Here is a 13,624-nt window from a genome sequence, read left to right as displayed (position 1 = left end):
ATTCCTGCAGCAGCACTGGTGTCGTTTCTAGCTTCCTGTGGTGGGACCAGACGAAAAACCCGTTCCCAGTTTCATCATCTCAGGCTGTTGCCATGAGAGCAGCTTTCAGCCTGACGGTAGCTTTGCTGCACGCCTGGTTCCTCTGGTTCCTCTGAGGTCTTCCTCTTGTTTCCTGTTGCTGATTTTCTTCCTCTGCTGAATCAAAGTCGCTCGTGTCTCTTTTCATGCGTCTCACTTTTCAGCCTTCCTGAGCCTCAGAAATCCCCCTAATTGACTTCTCCGGGATTATGAAAAATGAGCCGTGATTTCAAACGGCTCATTTAGCACAACGGCTATCAGCGCCTGTTACTTTGTCTTCCACACATTAAAAAAGGGCTGGATGCACTTGATTGGGAGCGATGGCCTGAAGGAGCCCAGGCCACCTCCGTCTGACAGCTGCCTTCTAATTTACCAAATCATCACTGGTTGAACCTGAAGCATCCAGCAGCTCCTGTGGGGAAACCCAACGCACCCAACAAAAGGGTTCTTTGAGCAACAACTGTCTTTAATCAGCTGATAAGATCCTAAGTGGAGTTGTTGAGGCTGTTCTGTCAGTCTGTGAGAACATTGAGAAGATGTTGCTGTTGCTCATTTCTATCCCTCTACTGGAGAAGCAACAGTAGATGCAGGAGGACGTGTGGGATGCAGGAGGACGTGTGGGATGCAGGAGGACGTGTGGGATGCAGGAGGACGTGTGGGATGCAGGAGGACGTGTGGGATGCAGGAGGACGTGTCGGATGCAGGAGGACGTGTGGGATGCAGGAGGACGTGTCGGATGCAGGAGGACGTGTGGGATGCAGGAGGACGTGTCGGATGCAGGAGGACGTGTCGGATGCAGGAGGACGTGTGGGATGCAGGAGGACGTGTGGGATGCAGGAGGACGTGTGGGATGCAGGAGGACGTGTGGGATGCAGGAGGACGTGTGGGATGCAGGAGGACGTGTCGGATGCAGGAGGACGTGTGGGATGCAGGAGGACGTGTCGGATGCAGGAGGACGTGTGGGATGCAGGAGGACGTGTCGGATGCAGGAGGACGTGTCGGATGCAGGAGGACGTGTGGGATGCAGGAGGACGTGTGGGATGCAGGAGGACGTGTGGGATGCAGGAGGACGTGTGGGATGCAGGAGGACGTGTCGGATGCAGGAGGACGTGTGGGATGCAGGAGGACGTGTCGGATGCAGGAGGACGTGTCGGATGCAGGAGGACGTGTGGGATGCAGGAGGACGTGTGGGATGCAGGAGGACAGGTCGGATGCAGGAGGACGTGTGGGATGCAGGAGGACGTGTGGGATGCAGGAGGACAGGTCGGATGCAGGAGGACGTGTGGGATGCAGGAGGACGTGTCGGATGCAGGAGGACGTGTGGGATGCAGGAGGACGTGTGGGATGCAGGAGGACGTGTGGGATGCAGGAGGACAGGTCGGATGCAGGAGGACATGTGGGATGCAGGAGGACGTGTGGGATGCAGGAGGACAGGTCGGATGCAGGAGGACGTGTCGGATGCAGGAGGACGTGTGGGATGCAGGAGGACGTGTGGGATGCAGGAGGACGTGTGGGATGCAGGAGGACGTGTCGGATGCAGGAGGACGTGTGGGATGCAGGAGGACGTGTGGGATGCAGGAGGACGTGTCGGATGCAGGGGGACGTGTGGGATGCAGGAGGACGTGTCGGATGCAGGAGGACGTGTGGGATGCAGGAGGACGTGTCGGATGCAGGAGGACGTGTGGGATGCAGGAGGACGTGTCGGATGCAGGAGGACGTGTGGGATGCAGGAGGACGTGTGGGATGCAGGGGGACGTGTGGGATGCAGGAGGACGTGTGGGATGCAGGGGGACGTGTGGGATGCAGGAGGACGTGTGGGATGCAGGGGGACGTGTGGGATGCAGGAGGACGTGTGGGATGCAGGGGGACGTGTGGGATGCAGGAGGACGTGTGGGATGCAGGGGGACGTGTGGGATGCAGGAGGACGTGTGGGATGCAGGGGGACGTGTGGGATGCAGGAGGACGTGTGGGATGCAGGGGGACGTGTGGGATGCAGGGGGACGTGTGGGATGCAGGGGGACGTGTGGGATGCAGGAGGACGTGTGGGATGCAGGAGGACGTGTCGGATGCAGGAGGACGTGTCGGATGCAGGAGGACGTGTGGGATGCAGGAGGACGTGTCCATGACAGGAGCAGCGTGTCCTCCGAGCAAGAACAATTATGATCAGAGGTGGGATTCTGTCCAGCAGGACGCCGTCCTGGGCTCCCAGCCTCTGGGGGGGGGGCTGATGTACAGCTGTTTCACCTCTCCTGAAGCCTCATCTGTTTCTCCCGCCCCTCCTCCTCATTAGAGGTGAAGGAAGGCACTTTTGCCTCGGAGCCGACTGCTGCGAGCCCGGAGGCAGAGTGAAGCGCCGCGCAGGCGCCGAGGGAAGCATTAGCTCCATTAGCATTCACAAGAGGAGTGTTAGAAAAAGGCTTTAACGGAAAAGAAATACATCCAAAAGTTTGCACCACATTTGACCTGTTTCTTTATGCAAGACAGGAAATGGAGGCCTCATCAGTCAGGGGCTGCAGCCTGGACCAACCACCTCATTCTAGCATCAGCTAGCATCAGATAGCATGAGCTAGCATCTGGGCTGATCAAACACAGGAAGTGGCTTTGGTTGGGATTTTGGTGACCAGAAGACCCCCGAGGTGGAACTCAATGTGAGACCAGCTCCCTGGAAAACAACAGTTTCAGATTGGTCCTTTTCTCGCGCTGTTTATCTAAGAGTGTCGGGGAGAAAGAATTAAATAAATAGTAAACAGTTTTGTTGCATTTCATGAATAAAAAGCAGCGTGTGTTTACTGAGGCCCAATCTTTCTCTTCTCCCATTAGCAGCATCAGCACTTAAAAAAGGATTTGCCTGTAGATTTTAGTTAGTAATCAATATTCAGATTCCAGGGACATTATAATATTCATGTTGCAGCTGTGTTCGATAGAATGTGTGATTAGGCCCTCTGGCTTTTTTTATCTTCTCATTGGACAAAAGTAATAAAGTAAAAACCAAAGTAATGAAGAGCTACGGCTAAAACTAGGGGGAAAAGCTCTTAATAATTCTTTTAGCTTTAACAAAATTCAACTCAGGTTCGAGCCTGTCCGTCAGATTAGTTGGTTTGTTCTCTTGTTCTAAAATCAGGAGATCGAGGTCGGATTGTTTTCCTGTTGTTCCGTGTTTATTTCTGTTCGGACCGTACACGGAAATTTCAAAGAAAAAGCCCGAAGGCTGATTTGAGCCTGTGCTCCACCTGCGCCCGCACACACTTCCTGTTCCTTCCTTCCTGTGGCGCCGCGCGGCCTCGGCTCGGTCGACCACATGGAGAAAGCTGTTTTCACGGTTCCCTCCGCCATCGACCCACAAAGCCTCTAGTTCCGCTGCAGGGCGGCGAGGAGGAGGGACGCAGGTGCTTCCATATCTGCTCCGGCTCCTCAACCTCAGCTCGTTAGCATTTAGTGCTAAAGACTGCATGAACAATTTACAAAAGTGTCCTTAAAAGTGTCCTTACGCTTGACAAACTTCGCCGACGTGTCCAGCGGGGATCCTGTCCAGCAGATAAATGGGATTAAGTGCCCCCGCGGTGCTTTTCCAGGGGATAAAAGCTGCGCCGGGGTAACTAAGTGTCACGCTGACATTTATGTGCAGCGTATAAACTATTCACAGTATCTTTGATGGTAATTTATGGTTATTAAAGCAGGCCGGGCTAATTGAAGTGATTCCGACTCCTCTGGGTGCTACAGGTGGAGCAGGAAGTCACATGGCTCACGTGGTCACGTGACTCGGGTGTCTCCATCGGCGCTTTTGTCTCGGCTGCCTTTTTATTTGCGACTCGTCGTCAATTTCTGGGGCCGACGGCCTTTACGGCCTCCGGCGGCTGGTTCAGGGGAGTGAACGGAGCTGAGAGGCCTCGCTGGGGTTCTGCTGCCCCATAAAGCAGCCGCCTGGTTCTGTTGTGGCCGTTCTCATGGCGCAACGCGGAGGTTTGGGTCAAATCCTCGAGGGGAGCGGCTCCCTCCATCACTGCCGGCGTTGTCGCCTCCTCTCACCTCTCGTTGTCAGCGGAGGTTCATTTGTGGCACCATTAACTCGCAGGCTCAGTTCGGGCTCGTTTACGGTCCTCGTTTGACTCCTGGACCCACCAAAAAGTGCTGCTTTAATGACGATTGGACCCCCTGAAGTCCCTCACCCACGTGCAGAACATGCACGTCTAGAGCAACATGGGGAACTGCAGCTTTTCCACCACTTTAATACTCGCGGGTCGGAACAAAGTAGACGTTTAGGTAACGAAAATGATCTGAAACCCTGGAAGCAGAAATCAATAATGGACTCAAGAGCATCATCAGCTCTTCAGGTTTCAGTGCTTTGCCTGGTGGTCCCAGTAGGTGTCCCTGAAGAACTCCTGGACAGATGTGAGGACATCCAAACGGAACAGCACCGGCTGGTGTATCCTGATTGGACGGTAACTGACTTCCCAGTAAAACCAGCCTCCCCGAGGTTCCTCCCAGTCTGACCTCGTCCTGAACACATTAATCACACAGAAGAATTCATGAAGCTGGTGAAGGCGACAAACTCTCGGTCCCAACAGATGCTGCGAGAAGGTTCTGGCTCCCACTTCAGACGCCGTGTGATCCGTCCTGTCCGTCCTGGAGCTTTTCTGCGCTGGACACCATTGGGGACACATCAAACGGGACCAGCTGCTCTCTCAAAGACAGAATAAACATCAGCTGCTTGTTTCGTAGCTGTAATCAGAGCCGGGAGCTGTGAGGTTTCCAGACACGGACCCAGTCTGGATCACCCAGACCACCTCGGACCTGGAACGCTGGCTCCAGCTCAGGCTTCAGTACAGGGACATTGTGTCTTATCTCCAGGTGGACGGCGAGTTGGGGTTGGACGGCTGGACGGAACCTTCGTCTGTCATATAAAATGCTTAGCATGTGACCCCCCCCGACCCCCCTCACACACACACACACACACACACACACACACACACACACACACACACACACACACCACCCCCACTGTGACTCCTCGTGGCTTCCAGCCAGAACGGCTGATTGATGCTCTCGCTGCGACCATCAATAAAAGTGCCGAGGGGGCAGCTCTGTCTAATTGATGGGTGCGGGCAGAGCAGCACCGAGACATGAGGCCGTGCTTCTAATAGCGTCCACAGATGTACCCGGAGGTTGAAAGGTGCGACCGTGACGTCAGGGGCGTCTCCGCCGTGCAGCTGCCGTGCGCCGCTCTGCTCCTGCACAGCGGCACCGCGGTGATGAACCGCTGGTGTCGGAGCCACTTGGCACCAGCAGCGATCCGCGGGCCCTCTGCTGAACACACCCCGACTCCTCGAGCGGTTCGGCCCATCCATCTCCCCTGCTCTCCTCTGGGGAAGGATTCCAGCGCCGCCATCAATTATCCCGGGGATAACCAGGGCGGACGGAATACTGAGCATGGCTCCGATCCCGACAGCAGGAAGTTAAAGTCACTGTGGTATCGGAGCGTCTGGATGGAGCAGCTGATCCGCGGGCCGACCCTCGACCGCGGCCCTGAGCTCCGGGGAATGAGCGAGAGAAGGTGGCGATGGATACAAGGGGCAGGAAGGATGAGCGGGCTCAGCCCCGGAGAGGTCGCGAGGTCACAGAGGGAAACGGAGCGGAGAGGAGATTTACTGAGGAGGTCCGGCTGATCCGGAGAGGACGGATGAGTGAAGGACCGGATGTTTAGGCTGCTGTTTGCTAGTTTCTGTTTGAGTAACACCTTTCTAACCGTCTTTAGCCACTCAAAGTGCTAAAAGAACTAATTCTATTGGTGAGAGAGGAGGTTTCGAGGCCCCAGGCAGTAATATTCTCTGTGGAAGTGTGAGCAGCACCAGAAAGACAGACGTTAATAAGGACACCTCACCTGGACGCCAGAGAGCCCGACGGCCATTTGTCATATTGGCATCGAGGTTTATTATCTTTTATAATGTACAATATACAAAAATATAGAGTAGCAAAAATTCACAGTGTCTAAAAGGCAGTGATTACAGTCTACAGGACAGGTCTAACAGTACACCTGGTTAAGTTGCATAGAAGGACACAGAGCCTCGGGGCAGAGGCAGCAGAGCGCAGCCCGCCAACCGGACCAGAACCACCGCGGCGGCGTCAGCGCCACGGGACGCGCTCAGACGGGCGTTCTGCCAGATGGGACCAGCACCGGGTTACCATCCGTGCTACACAGCCGGGACCGGAGCGGACGACAGCGGCCCGGCGCTCTGCGGGCGACCCGGCCTCAGCTTGGAGCCCCGTCCTCGATCACTCCCCACGGTCGGTGTGTACTTAGCTGCTTTTTTTTTCTTTCCTTTTTTTTTTTTAGGAAGAACAAACAAACCAAAAACTATAAGGCTTTCTCTCTCTCTCTTTTTTTAACATTGTTAGCTATACAATATACAGATACATTTACAGGACCCTTTGCAGGGTCTGAAAACGGGCCGCAGCAGGCCGTTGCTCCTATATACAGAAATATTGACTCGTGCACGTACAGTAGCTGAACGGAAGAGCGTCGCTTCATTAGCATTCATCGATTACGCAATAACAACAGTGTAAAGCTGTGAAATGCCCTCTATAAGAACCGAGCTCAGCTATAAACGAGGGCAGGTCCAGCGGTGGGAAGCAGAGATGGTGCGTTAAAAGGATGGTTCTCCCATAAACCGGAGTCACTCATTATCCGGAGGAGTGTTTCTGAGGCACCACAACAGATTTGGAGTAGATGGTGAAGAGGCCTCCGTCCTGTCCACGTCATCCGTAGCATTCAAACATGACCAAGCTGCCTTTTTAGCCTAAAGGCTCCGTTCTAATGCTAGCTGGAGGCAGGTGGGTGCTACTCTCAGGTTAAAGAAGGCAGCACGAATGAGATGAAATTACACCGGCCGAACCATCCCTTTAATTTACAGACATGAAATATAGAAAAGGGCAGAAAGGAAGCATCAACATCTGGAGAAATACACGCAAAAAGAAAAGGAATATAGACCTGACCATTTACTTTAGCTACACAATCACCATTTGTTCATTCAGGCATATAGAGAGTAAACACGTTCCCTTCTACACGCACGTACGTGCACAAATCTCTGCAAAGCATAATTTAGATGTCTTCATCCTTCGTTCCTTTTAAAGCAAGGCCAAATCGATGCTCTGTTACATTCATCCATACCAAATATATATGTATATATATTTAATTTTACATTTCAGCCATTGAAGATTAAAGGACAAAAGAAAAAAGGGAATGTATGAAATCAGAGAAGCAAGAATTAATCAGCCTACTCAATTATTAAAATAGCTCCTGCTATGCTACAGCTCATCTGAGAATAAAACAAATCTTTAAAAAAACAAGTGCCGCTCCACTAGCTTATTCTACCGTCATAGAAAACCGGATCCAGTTGTTCAGCACACTGGTCATATTTGATATGACCATCGAGCTATTTAGCAGAAGAATCAACGCATCCTTGGAGAGAACCGATTGGACAATCAATCAATTCCTGTTCAGTCTTCACTGTTCCTGGATGAATAATAATATAATAATAATAATAACAATTTAAAAAAAGGCGACACAGAAGAAAAGAATCCTGCCCTTGTCCTCTTTTCCAGGCACACGAGGCGTTCCCAAAGCTTTATTTACAGCTCACAAATGCTTCCCACCGTCCCCTCAGCTCGGACTTTACCCCCGGGAACGACGCGCCGTTGCCATTTTAAGCATTTCCGTGACTCGGGCCGATGTCCCCCGTTGGGGTGCTAAAGTTCTGAAGTGTCCGGGCGGGTTCCCTCCTCTCCTTTGGGTCAGAAGGTTCATGTGATTAGTAACAGAAAGGCGTCGGTTTCCTTCAAGGTCCCGCAAGAAGCCCTGCGTGACGCCGACGTGCGCCCCCTGCTGGTCCCCCCCGGCGTTTCATCCGCATCGCCGTGGCGGCGATATCTTAACGTCTGTTAGAACGGCGAGCCTGTCGCCGTGGCACCACCGCGGTGTCCGTATGGGGGCGCCGGCGGGGGGAGGCGGAGCCGTGGGCGGGCGGGTCTCAGCTGTTGTTGCTGTGGTTGTAGGTCCTGCACGGCGAGGGGGAGGCGTTGGGCTGGTAGTCGTACTTGCCCAGCGGGGTGGGGTAGTACGTGGTGGTGTAGACGTTTGCCTGCTGCAGCGGCGCCTGGTAGATGTTGGACCTCTCGTCGGGAAGCAGGTTGTTCTTGTTCAGCGTCTGGAACGGTGACAGAGTCGCAGCCATCAAGTTTCCCCCTGGAATTTTTGGATATTTGCAAACATTTCTTTCCTAATTTAAGGTATCTGACATCTAAATAAGTGACCCTGCGCGGTAATTAAATGTTTTCTGGACCACTTCTGCAGCTGAAATTATAACCATGCTTCACAATTTCCACTAAATATTAAGTTATTTATTTTGATTTTGATTTAGAAATCCTGTCCTCCTTGTGTGTGTGTGTGTGTGTGTGTGTGGGGGGGGGGGGGTCTGAAAAAGCTCCTTGAGAAGTTGAATCATCGATTTAATGAGAATGTACGAATATATTTCCTCTTCCTTAACAATACTTCGGTAATTGTTGCTTGTGGCTAAATAAAATATCTCGACCCGCTTCGGGGAGTCGCCGGAGTTTGAGGTAAGTGAGTTCATAACCTCAGCGAACCAATTTAACAAATGAAATTAATCCATTTACGGGAATTTGTTGCGGCTTAAATAAAAACAGCGGATCCGCGTTCTTATGATGCTGATTCCTCCGTAAACGCTGACTGGAATTCCGATCTGGGATCAAGGAAAACACGCGCTGGGCGGCGTGAGCGGCCCAGAGAGGGACGGAACCTGCCGGTCCGGAGCCACGCCGGGCTCACGGTGCCAAACGAGTCCGGTCATTACGGCTAACGAGCTCAGGCTCTGGATGGCTGCCAGGACAGCGGAGCCAGGAGGGCAACCTGGGCTCAGACGGGTCGGTTCTGCAGCTCCTGATGTGAGTATCAGAGCTGAGCTAACGTGCACGTGTGGGGGGAGGCGGAGCTAAACAGTGCAGACTGGTGATTGGTCAGGAGAGAATTACCACCTGGACACAAAGGTTATTGTTGCCAGGGACCCGAAGGTTCCCGTGTGTTTAGGTTCTGGCCCAAATTCGCCCTTATTGGAGCTTTTTCAGTGAATAAATTGACGATCATGTTTTGAATCCATCAAGCTTTTGTTCCTCCCAGCGCGACAGTGGAGGTGGGCTGCTCATTCCCAACGTATTTGTTTTTGAGGGCCGGAACCGAACCTTAAACCCAATCAGAGGACATTTATCCTCGGAGGGGAACATCCCCTCTAAATGCGAACTAAACGCGGGGCTAAAAGCCTTAAATAAAACGTCACGCCAGGCTCCTCAGAGCTGCGTAAACCTGCGTGTAAACAGAACCTCCGATTCCCGCCTTGATTCCCTTTATCTAAATCCAATAAGGAAAAAAGGGCAACTAGCATCACGTACCTTGAATTCCATGGGCGTGTACTTCTCATTCTTTGGTGTTGTGTTGCCCTTGTAGTTGAGGTGGTTGGGGGTGGTGGGGTGAATGACGGCCGACTCCTGCGAAGGCTTATGGACCCGCTGACAGTAGACATAGATCAGGAAGGACAGCAGCCCCGCTCCCAGGAAGCAGGAAACCCCCGTGGCAATTAGGTGGATGGAGGTGAATGCTGGGGAAGGAAGGGGGACGTCCCATTATTACCTCCCAACTTTAACGCGCGTCCTTCAGTTAATGTTCCCCAAACAGATTAAAGGAGCAATTTGAAAATTAAAACGAGACTTTAGGGCCAAGTGGAAAACACAGCAGTCTGTGCGTCGCCGGGGCAACCGCCCACCGCTTCCACTGCCGTTATTTACGGCTCGTTCTGAGCTGCTGGCGCGGCCGGCTGAATCGTGCCTCCGGCGAGAGTTCGGATCGGGCGCGGATGCAGCTACCGAGGCTGATGGAGGTCATCCGGCTGACAGGGGGCGCCGTGTGGCCAAGATTTACAGCACCTCTGAATGTGGCTCTGACAGGCCAGAGCAGAGGAGCACCATGCTCGGGGGCACCAGCCGGACACAAACGTACCTTCACCCTGCGATGTGTGATTGAGGGATTTGTTTTGAGCCATTAATAATCCCTCTCTAATACTCGGATGATTAACCAGTGTGTTTTCTTCCTCTATCAATTAAACATTTTCTCTATTCTTTTGATGAGGTTTCAATGCCCCATATTTAGTAGGATTGGCCTAAAATAACTCCCAGGCCTGCGCGTGTGTCCTCCCTGCAGTATCAGCCTGTCGTGTGACATGTAGGTCATGTGACATGTAGGTTATATGACATGTAGGTCATGTGACGGCGTGGCATCCCGCCATCAGTGGGTTGGATTGTCAGCCCTCCTGCAGTCTGGTGTCCTTGAGCTGGACGCTGAAGCCCAGATTGTGACTTTGGCAAATGACCGCGTGAGTGTTATTAGCTATAGCAGACAGCAACAGTGGTTGTCGACGTGCGTGTGCGTGTGCGTGTGTAGGCGTGTCCTCAGTTTGACTGAACCATACTGAAGGTGAGAACAGGGAAGATTCAGAAGGGTTGAGAATGTTGAGCAGTAAAAGGAGCATCTACCAACCAACGCACGCCGACCCGACGCCGTCAGGATCCAGCGCAGAGAAAATAAGAGCTGTAATTAAGCAACTTTGGCCTGAATTTAGCATTTTCAGGCCCAAGGAAAGGTAAACTGAGCATGAAGTGAATTTCCCGAAGGTAATTTTCCAGAAAATGAACGCCATTACGGTCCCGCCTCTTTCTGAATGAAGCTGAAACAAACATGACCTCACAGGCGGAAGGCGTGAAGTGCATCATGGGTAAACATCTGCAGGAAGACGCATGAACCTTGACACACAGTCACAGAGCGAAGACAGATGTTGGAGCCACTTACCTCCGCAGTCGTTGTCCTTATCAAAGCCAGATGCAGGGAGAATGACTGCAGAGAGGAGAGGAGGACACGGTCAGACAGACACACGCATGCACACACACACATGCACGTAAACACACACTTCAGGCTTCAGGACACCACGGGCAGCCGCTGGGACGTCGGGGGAGTCGCCGCATGCACACACTCAACCACAGAATGAGAAATGGAAATGTCATCGGAAGCGTCCGGGGAGGGGGTTTTGTTTAGCGTCGGTGAATTTCTGAAGGGGCTGAAAAATGGTTCTGATGGTTTGGAACCGGAGCAGAGGGCCCGGGAATCAAGAGAAGGATGGAGAGGTTTTGATTTTGTTTTTAAAAAGCCAGATTCAGAACCAGCAAATCCATCCATCAGCTGGAGGAAGAATGCATCTAAACTAGATGTTGTTGGCTCTTTAATATTAATCACCAGCATCTGGACTCATCTGGGATTCAAAGTGTGTGTCGGGGCCAAAGCTGCCAGGCTGTGAAGGATCATTTCAGAAGAAACTTTCTGAGATCACCATCGGCATATCAAGGCGGCGCCGCTAACGGGGTCAGCGGCCTGCTCCTCGGCTTCACGCCGGCTTCATTATGGATGGTAAACACAAGCGGGTGCACACAGATGATGTCGTCTACAGATGTTTGAGGATGAGCGATGCTGAATGACACCGACGTCACCGGTTATTCACACATGATGGTGAACCTAAAGCATTTTCTCTTTAGTCATTAGTGAACAGTTATAACAGTACAGTTATTTTTATTACAGTTACATGGTGGGATTTCATTAGGATTCTTCTGGACACCACTGGGCCCCTGGTTTCCCCCGTAGGACCCCTGTTCTTCTTTCAAGCTGTGGGTGAAGGTTCTTCCGGTCTTTGGGGCTTCCACCGGTATCCCACCAGGCACGCAACGCGGACCCTTCTTTTCTTTATCGCGGTCTTCTGAAGTGCTCTTTATCTGACCCTTCACCTGGAACCAATCTGAGATTCTACCCAGGGGCAAACTGGCCCCAACAACACAGGTCCAAGGATCCTCAGGGCCTTTCTCCATCGAGTCTGGGCCTCCACGAAAGCCGCTGCCCCCGGGACCCAGATAAGAGGAGAAAAACTAATTCTGGGAAGCAAAAGACCGAGCTTCTGTTTGAGGAACCTTTTGATGTTTGTGTTTGATTATCGTTGGGGTCTCAACACCAAACTCCCCAGAAAAGAATCTCCGGGTCCCTGAGGGTCGTCCGAACCGACTCACCGGGTATTTCATTGCAGTCTCTACGCTGAGTGCTGTTCCCCACACAGGGGGCGCTGCCCTGAGCATCACACACCCGACTCCTCATCTGCAGGCCTGACTCATCGCAGGCCGACCACAGCGACCAGGCCATCCAGCCCCCTAAACACAGGGAAAAAAGAGAGCGATCAATTGGAAAGCCAGACAAAACAAGCCCACATCAGACTGGGGGCCAACGCGCCCACCCAGGCCGCCGCCACCTGCGGCCGCGAACCCTTCCCATCCAGCCCGAGAGTCCAAACGCACCACAGTGTGTTTGTGAAGTAAACAGGATTGGAAGAGGAAAAGCCACTGAGAGTTTATTTAGCGCATAGCCGAGATGTTTGTCTCCCGAGCCAAGCCTTTGTGCCGTCTCCGTGCAGCAGGCGACCCAGCGGTAAACAAAAGCTCCTACCCAAGAGCAAAGGCAAACCCCCCCCCCAACTCCCAGCTCCTCGCATTGAGCCATGCACTTGCTGCCCCCCTCTACCCTCTATTTAAGATCACTGGAGTGGAGGCAATGAAAGGGGGATGGGGGGAAAGCGTTATTCAGGAAGCTCTCAAGTGTGCGATTCTGGCAGCGAAGGCCTCGGTGGACGCTGGGGGACGGACCTCTTTTACCTTTTCTATCAGCGGGGGTCTCACCGAAGGGCCGCTCACCCCCCACCTGCTTCCATCTGGCCACACAACCATCTAAACAAACAGAACACACCTCAAATACTCCCAAGAATCAGACATTTTCCCTTTCGGAATGCCCGAGAGAGACGCGCACGTGCAGTAAATGTCAGGCCGACAGCGGCGAAGCTGGTTCCTGCTCAGCCTTGTTTTCCTAACGCGAGCACAGAAACATGAAAACACCCTTTTAACAGCATCAGCGGCAGCGCAGGAAGGAGGCGCTGGGAGAAAAATGAGGATATTAACCTCAATCTCAGACCACAAATAAAAGGCAAATTCACATTTTCTCATCCCGACTCCGTAATCACAACTCGCCGACACGTCTTCTTCTTTCAGAGAAATCCGGCGGCGAGGCGTTTCATTAAGTCCAGGACCCCGTTTTACCAGGATGAAAGTTTCTCTGCACTGGTTTTGATTAAATATCAGGGCAATATTCCACGGTGGGGGCTCAGGTAATGTATGTAGCCTAAAGTCGGCCCCAAATTGGTTGGGTTCTTCCCATTTCCATTTGTCACCTGGGCAACCGGCCTGATTACACTGAAGGATGGCCGAGGATTCCTCATTAGAATTCCACCCCCCACTTCTGCTGCCCCATATTACTGGTGGGGGTGTTAATCAAATGATCAGATATTCTACGACAGACAATTGGCTCGTCTCCTGTTACACATGCACGGAGGACAGTGGCGCT

At 52.5% G+C, this 13,624-nt stretch overlaps 1 protein-coding gene across 4 annotated transcripts in view; it reads right to left on the bottom strand.

Moving 5' to 3' along the window:
• Positions 1-5,986: 5,986 nt before the first annotated feature.
• sema5ba (sema domain, seven thrombospondin repeats (type 1 and type 1-like), transmembrane domain (TM) and short cytoplasmic domain, (semaphorin) 5Ba) overlaps positions 5,987-13,624 on the bottom strand; it is an 88,900-nt gene continuing 81,262 nt past the window's right edge. For 2 of the 4 annotated variants that reach the window (XM_029836090.1, XM_029836175.1), the window contains 4 exons: positions 12,247-12,384; positions 10,988-11,032; positions 9,538-9,743; positions 5,987-8,279 (listed from right to left, as the gene is read on the bottom strand). In XM_029836090.1, coding sequence (XP_029691950.1) covers positions 8,103-8,279; positions 9,538-9,743; positions 10,988-11,032; positions 12,247-12,384 — 566 coding nt within the window. In that variant the 3' untranslated portion in view covers positions 5,987-8,102. The remainder of the gene's footprint in view (positions 8,280-9,537; positions 9,744-10,987; positions 11,033-12,246; positions 12,385-13,624) is intronic. The other 2 variants (XM_029836135.1, XM_029836223.1) reach the window with 2 other exon arrangements.

The sequence above is a fragment of the Takifugu rubripes genome, chromosome 1 (genome assembly GCF_901000725.2).
Source record: "Takifugu rubripes chromosome 1, fTakRub1.2, whole genome shotgun sequence".
Taxonomy (NCBI): domain Eukaryota; kingdom Metazoa; phylum Chordata; class Actinopteri; order Tetraodontiformes; family Tetraodontidae; genus Takifugu; species Takifugu rubripes.
The sequence above is the reverse complement of the archived record's forward strand: the minus strand, read 5'-3'. Positions and strand labels throughout refer to the sequence as shown.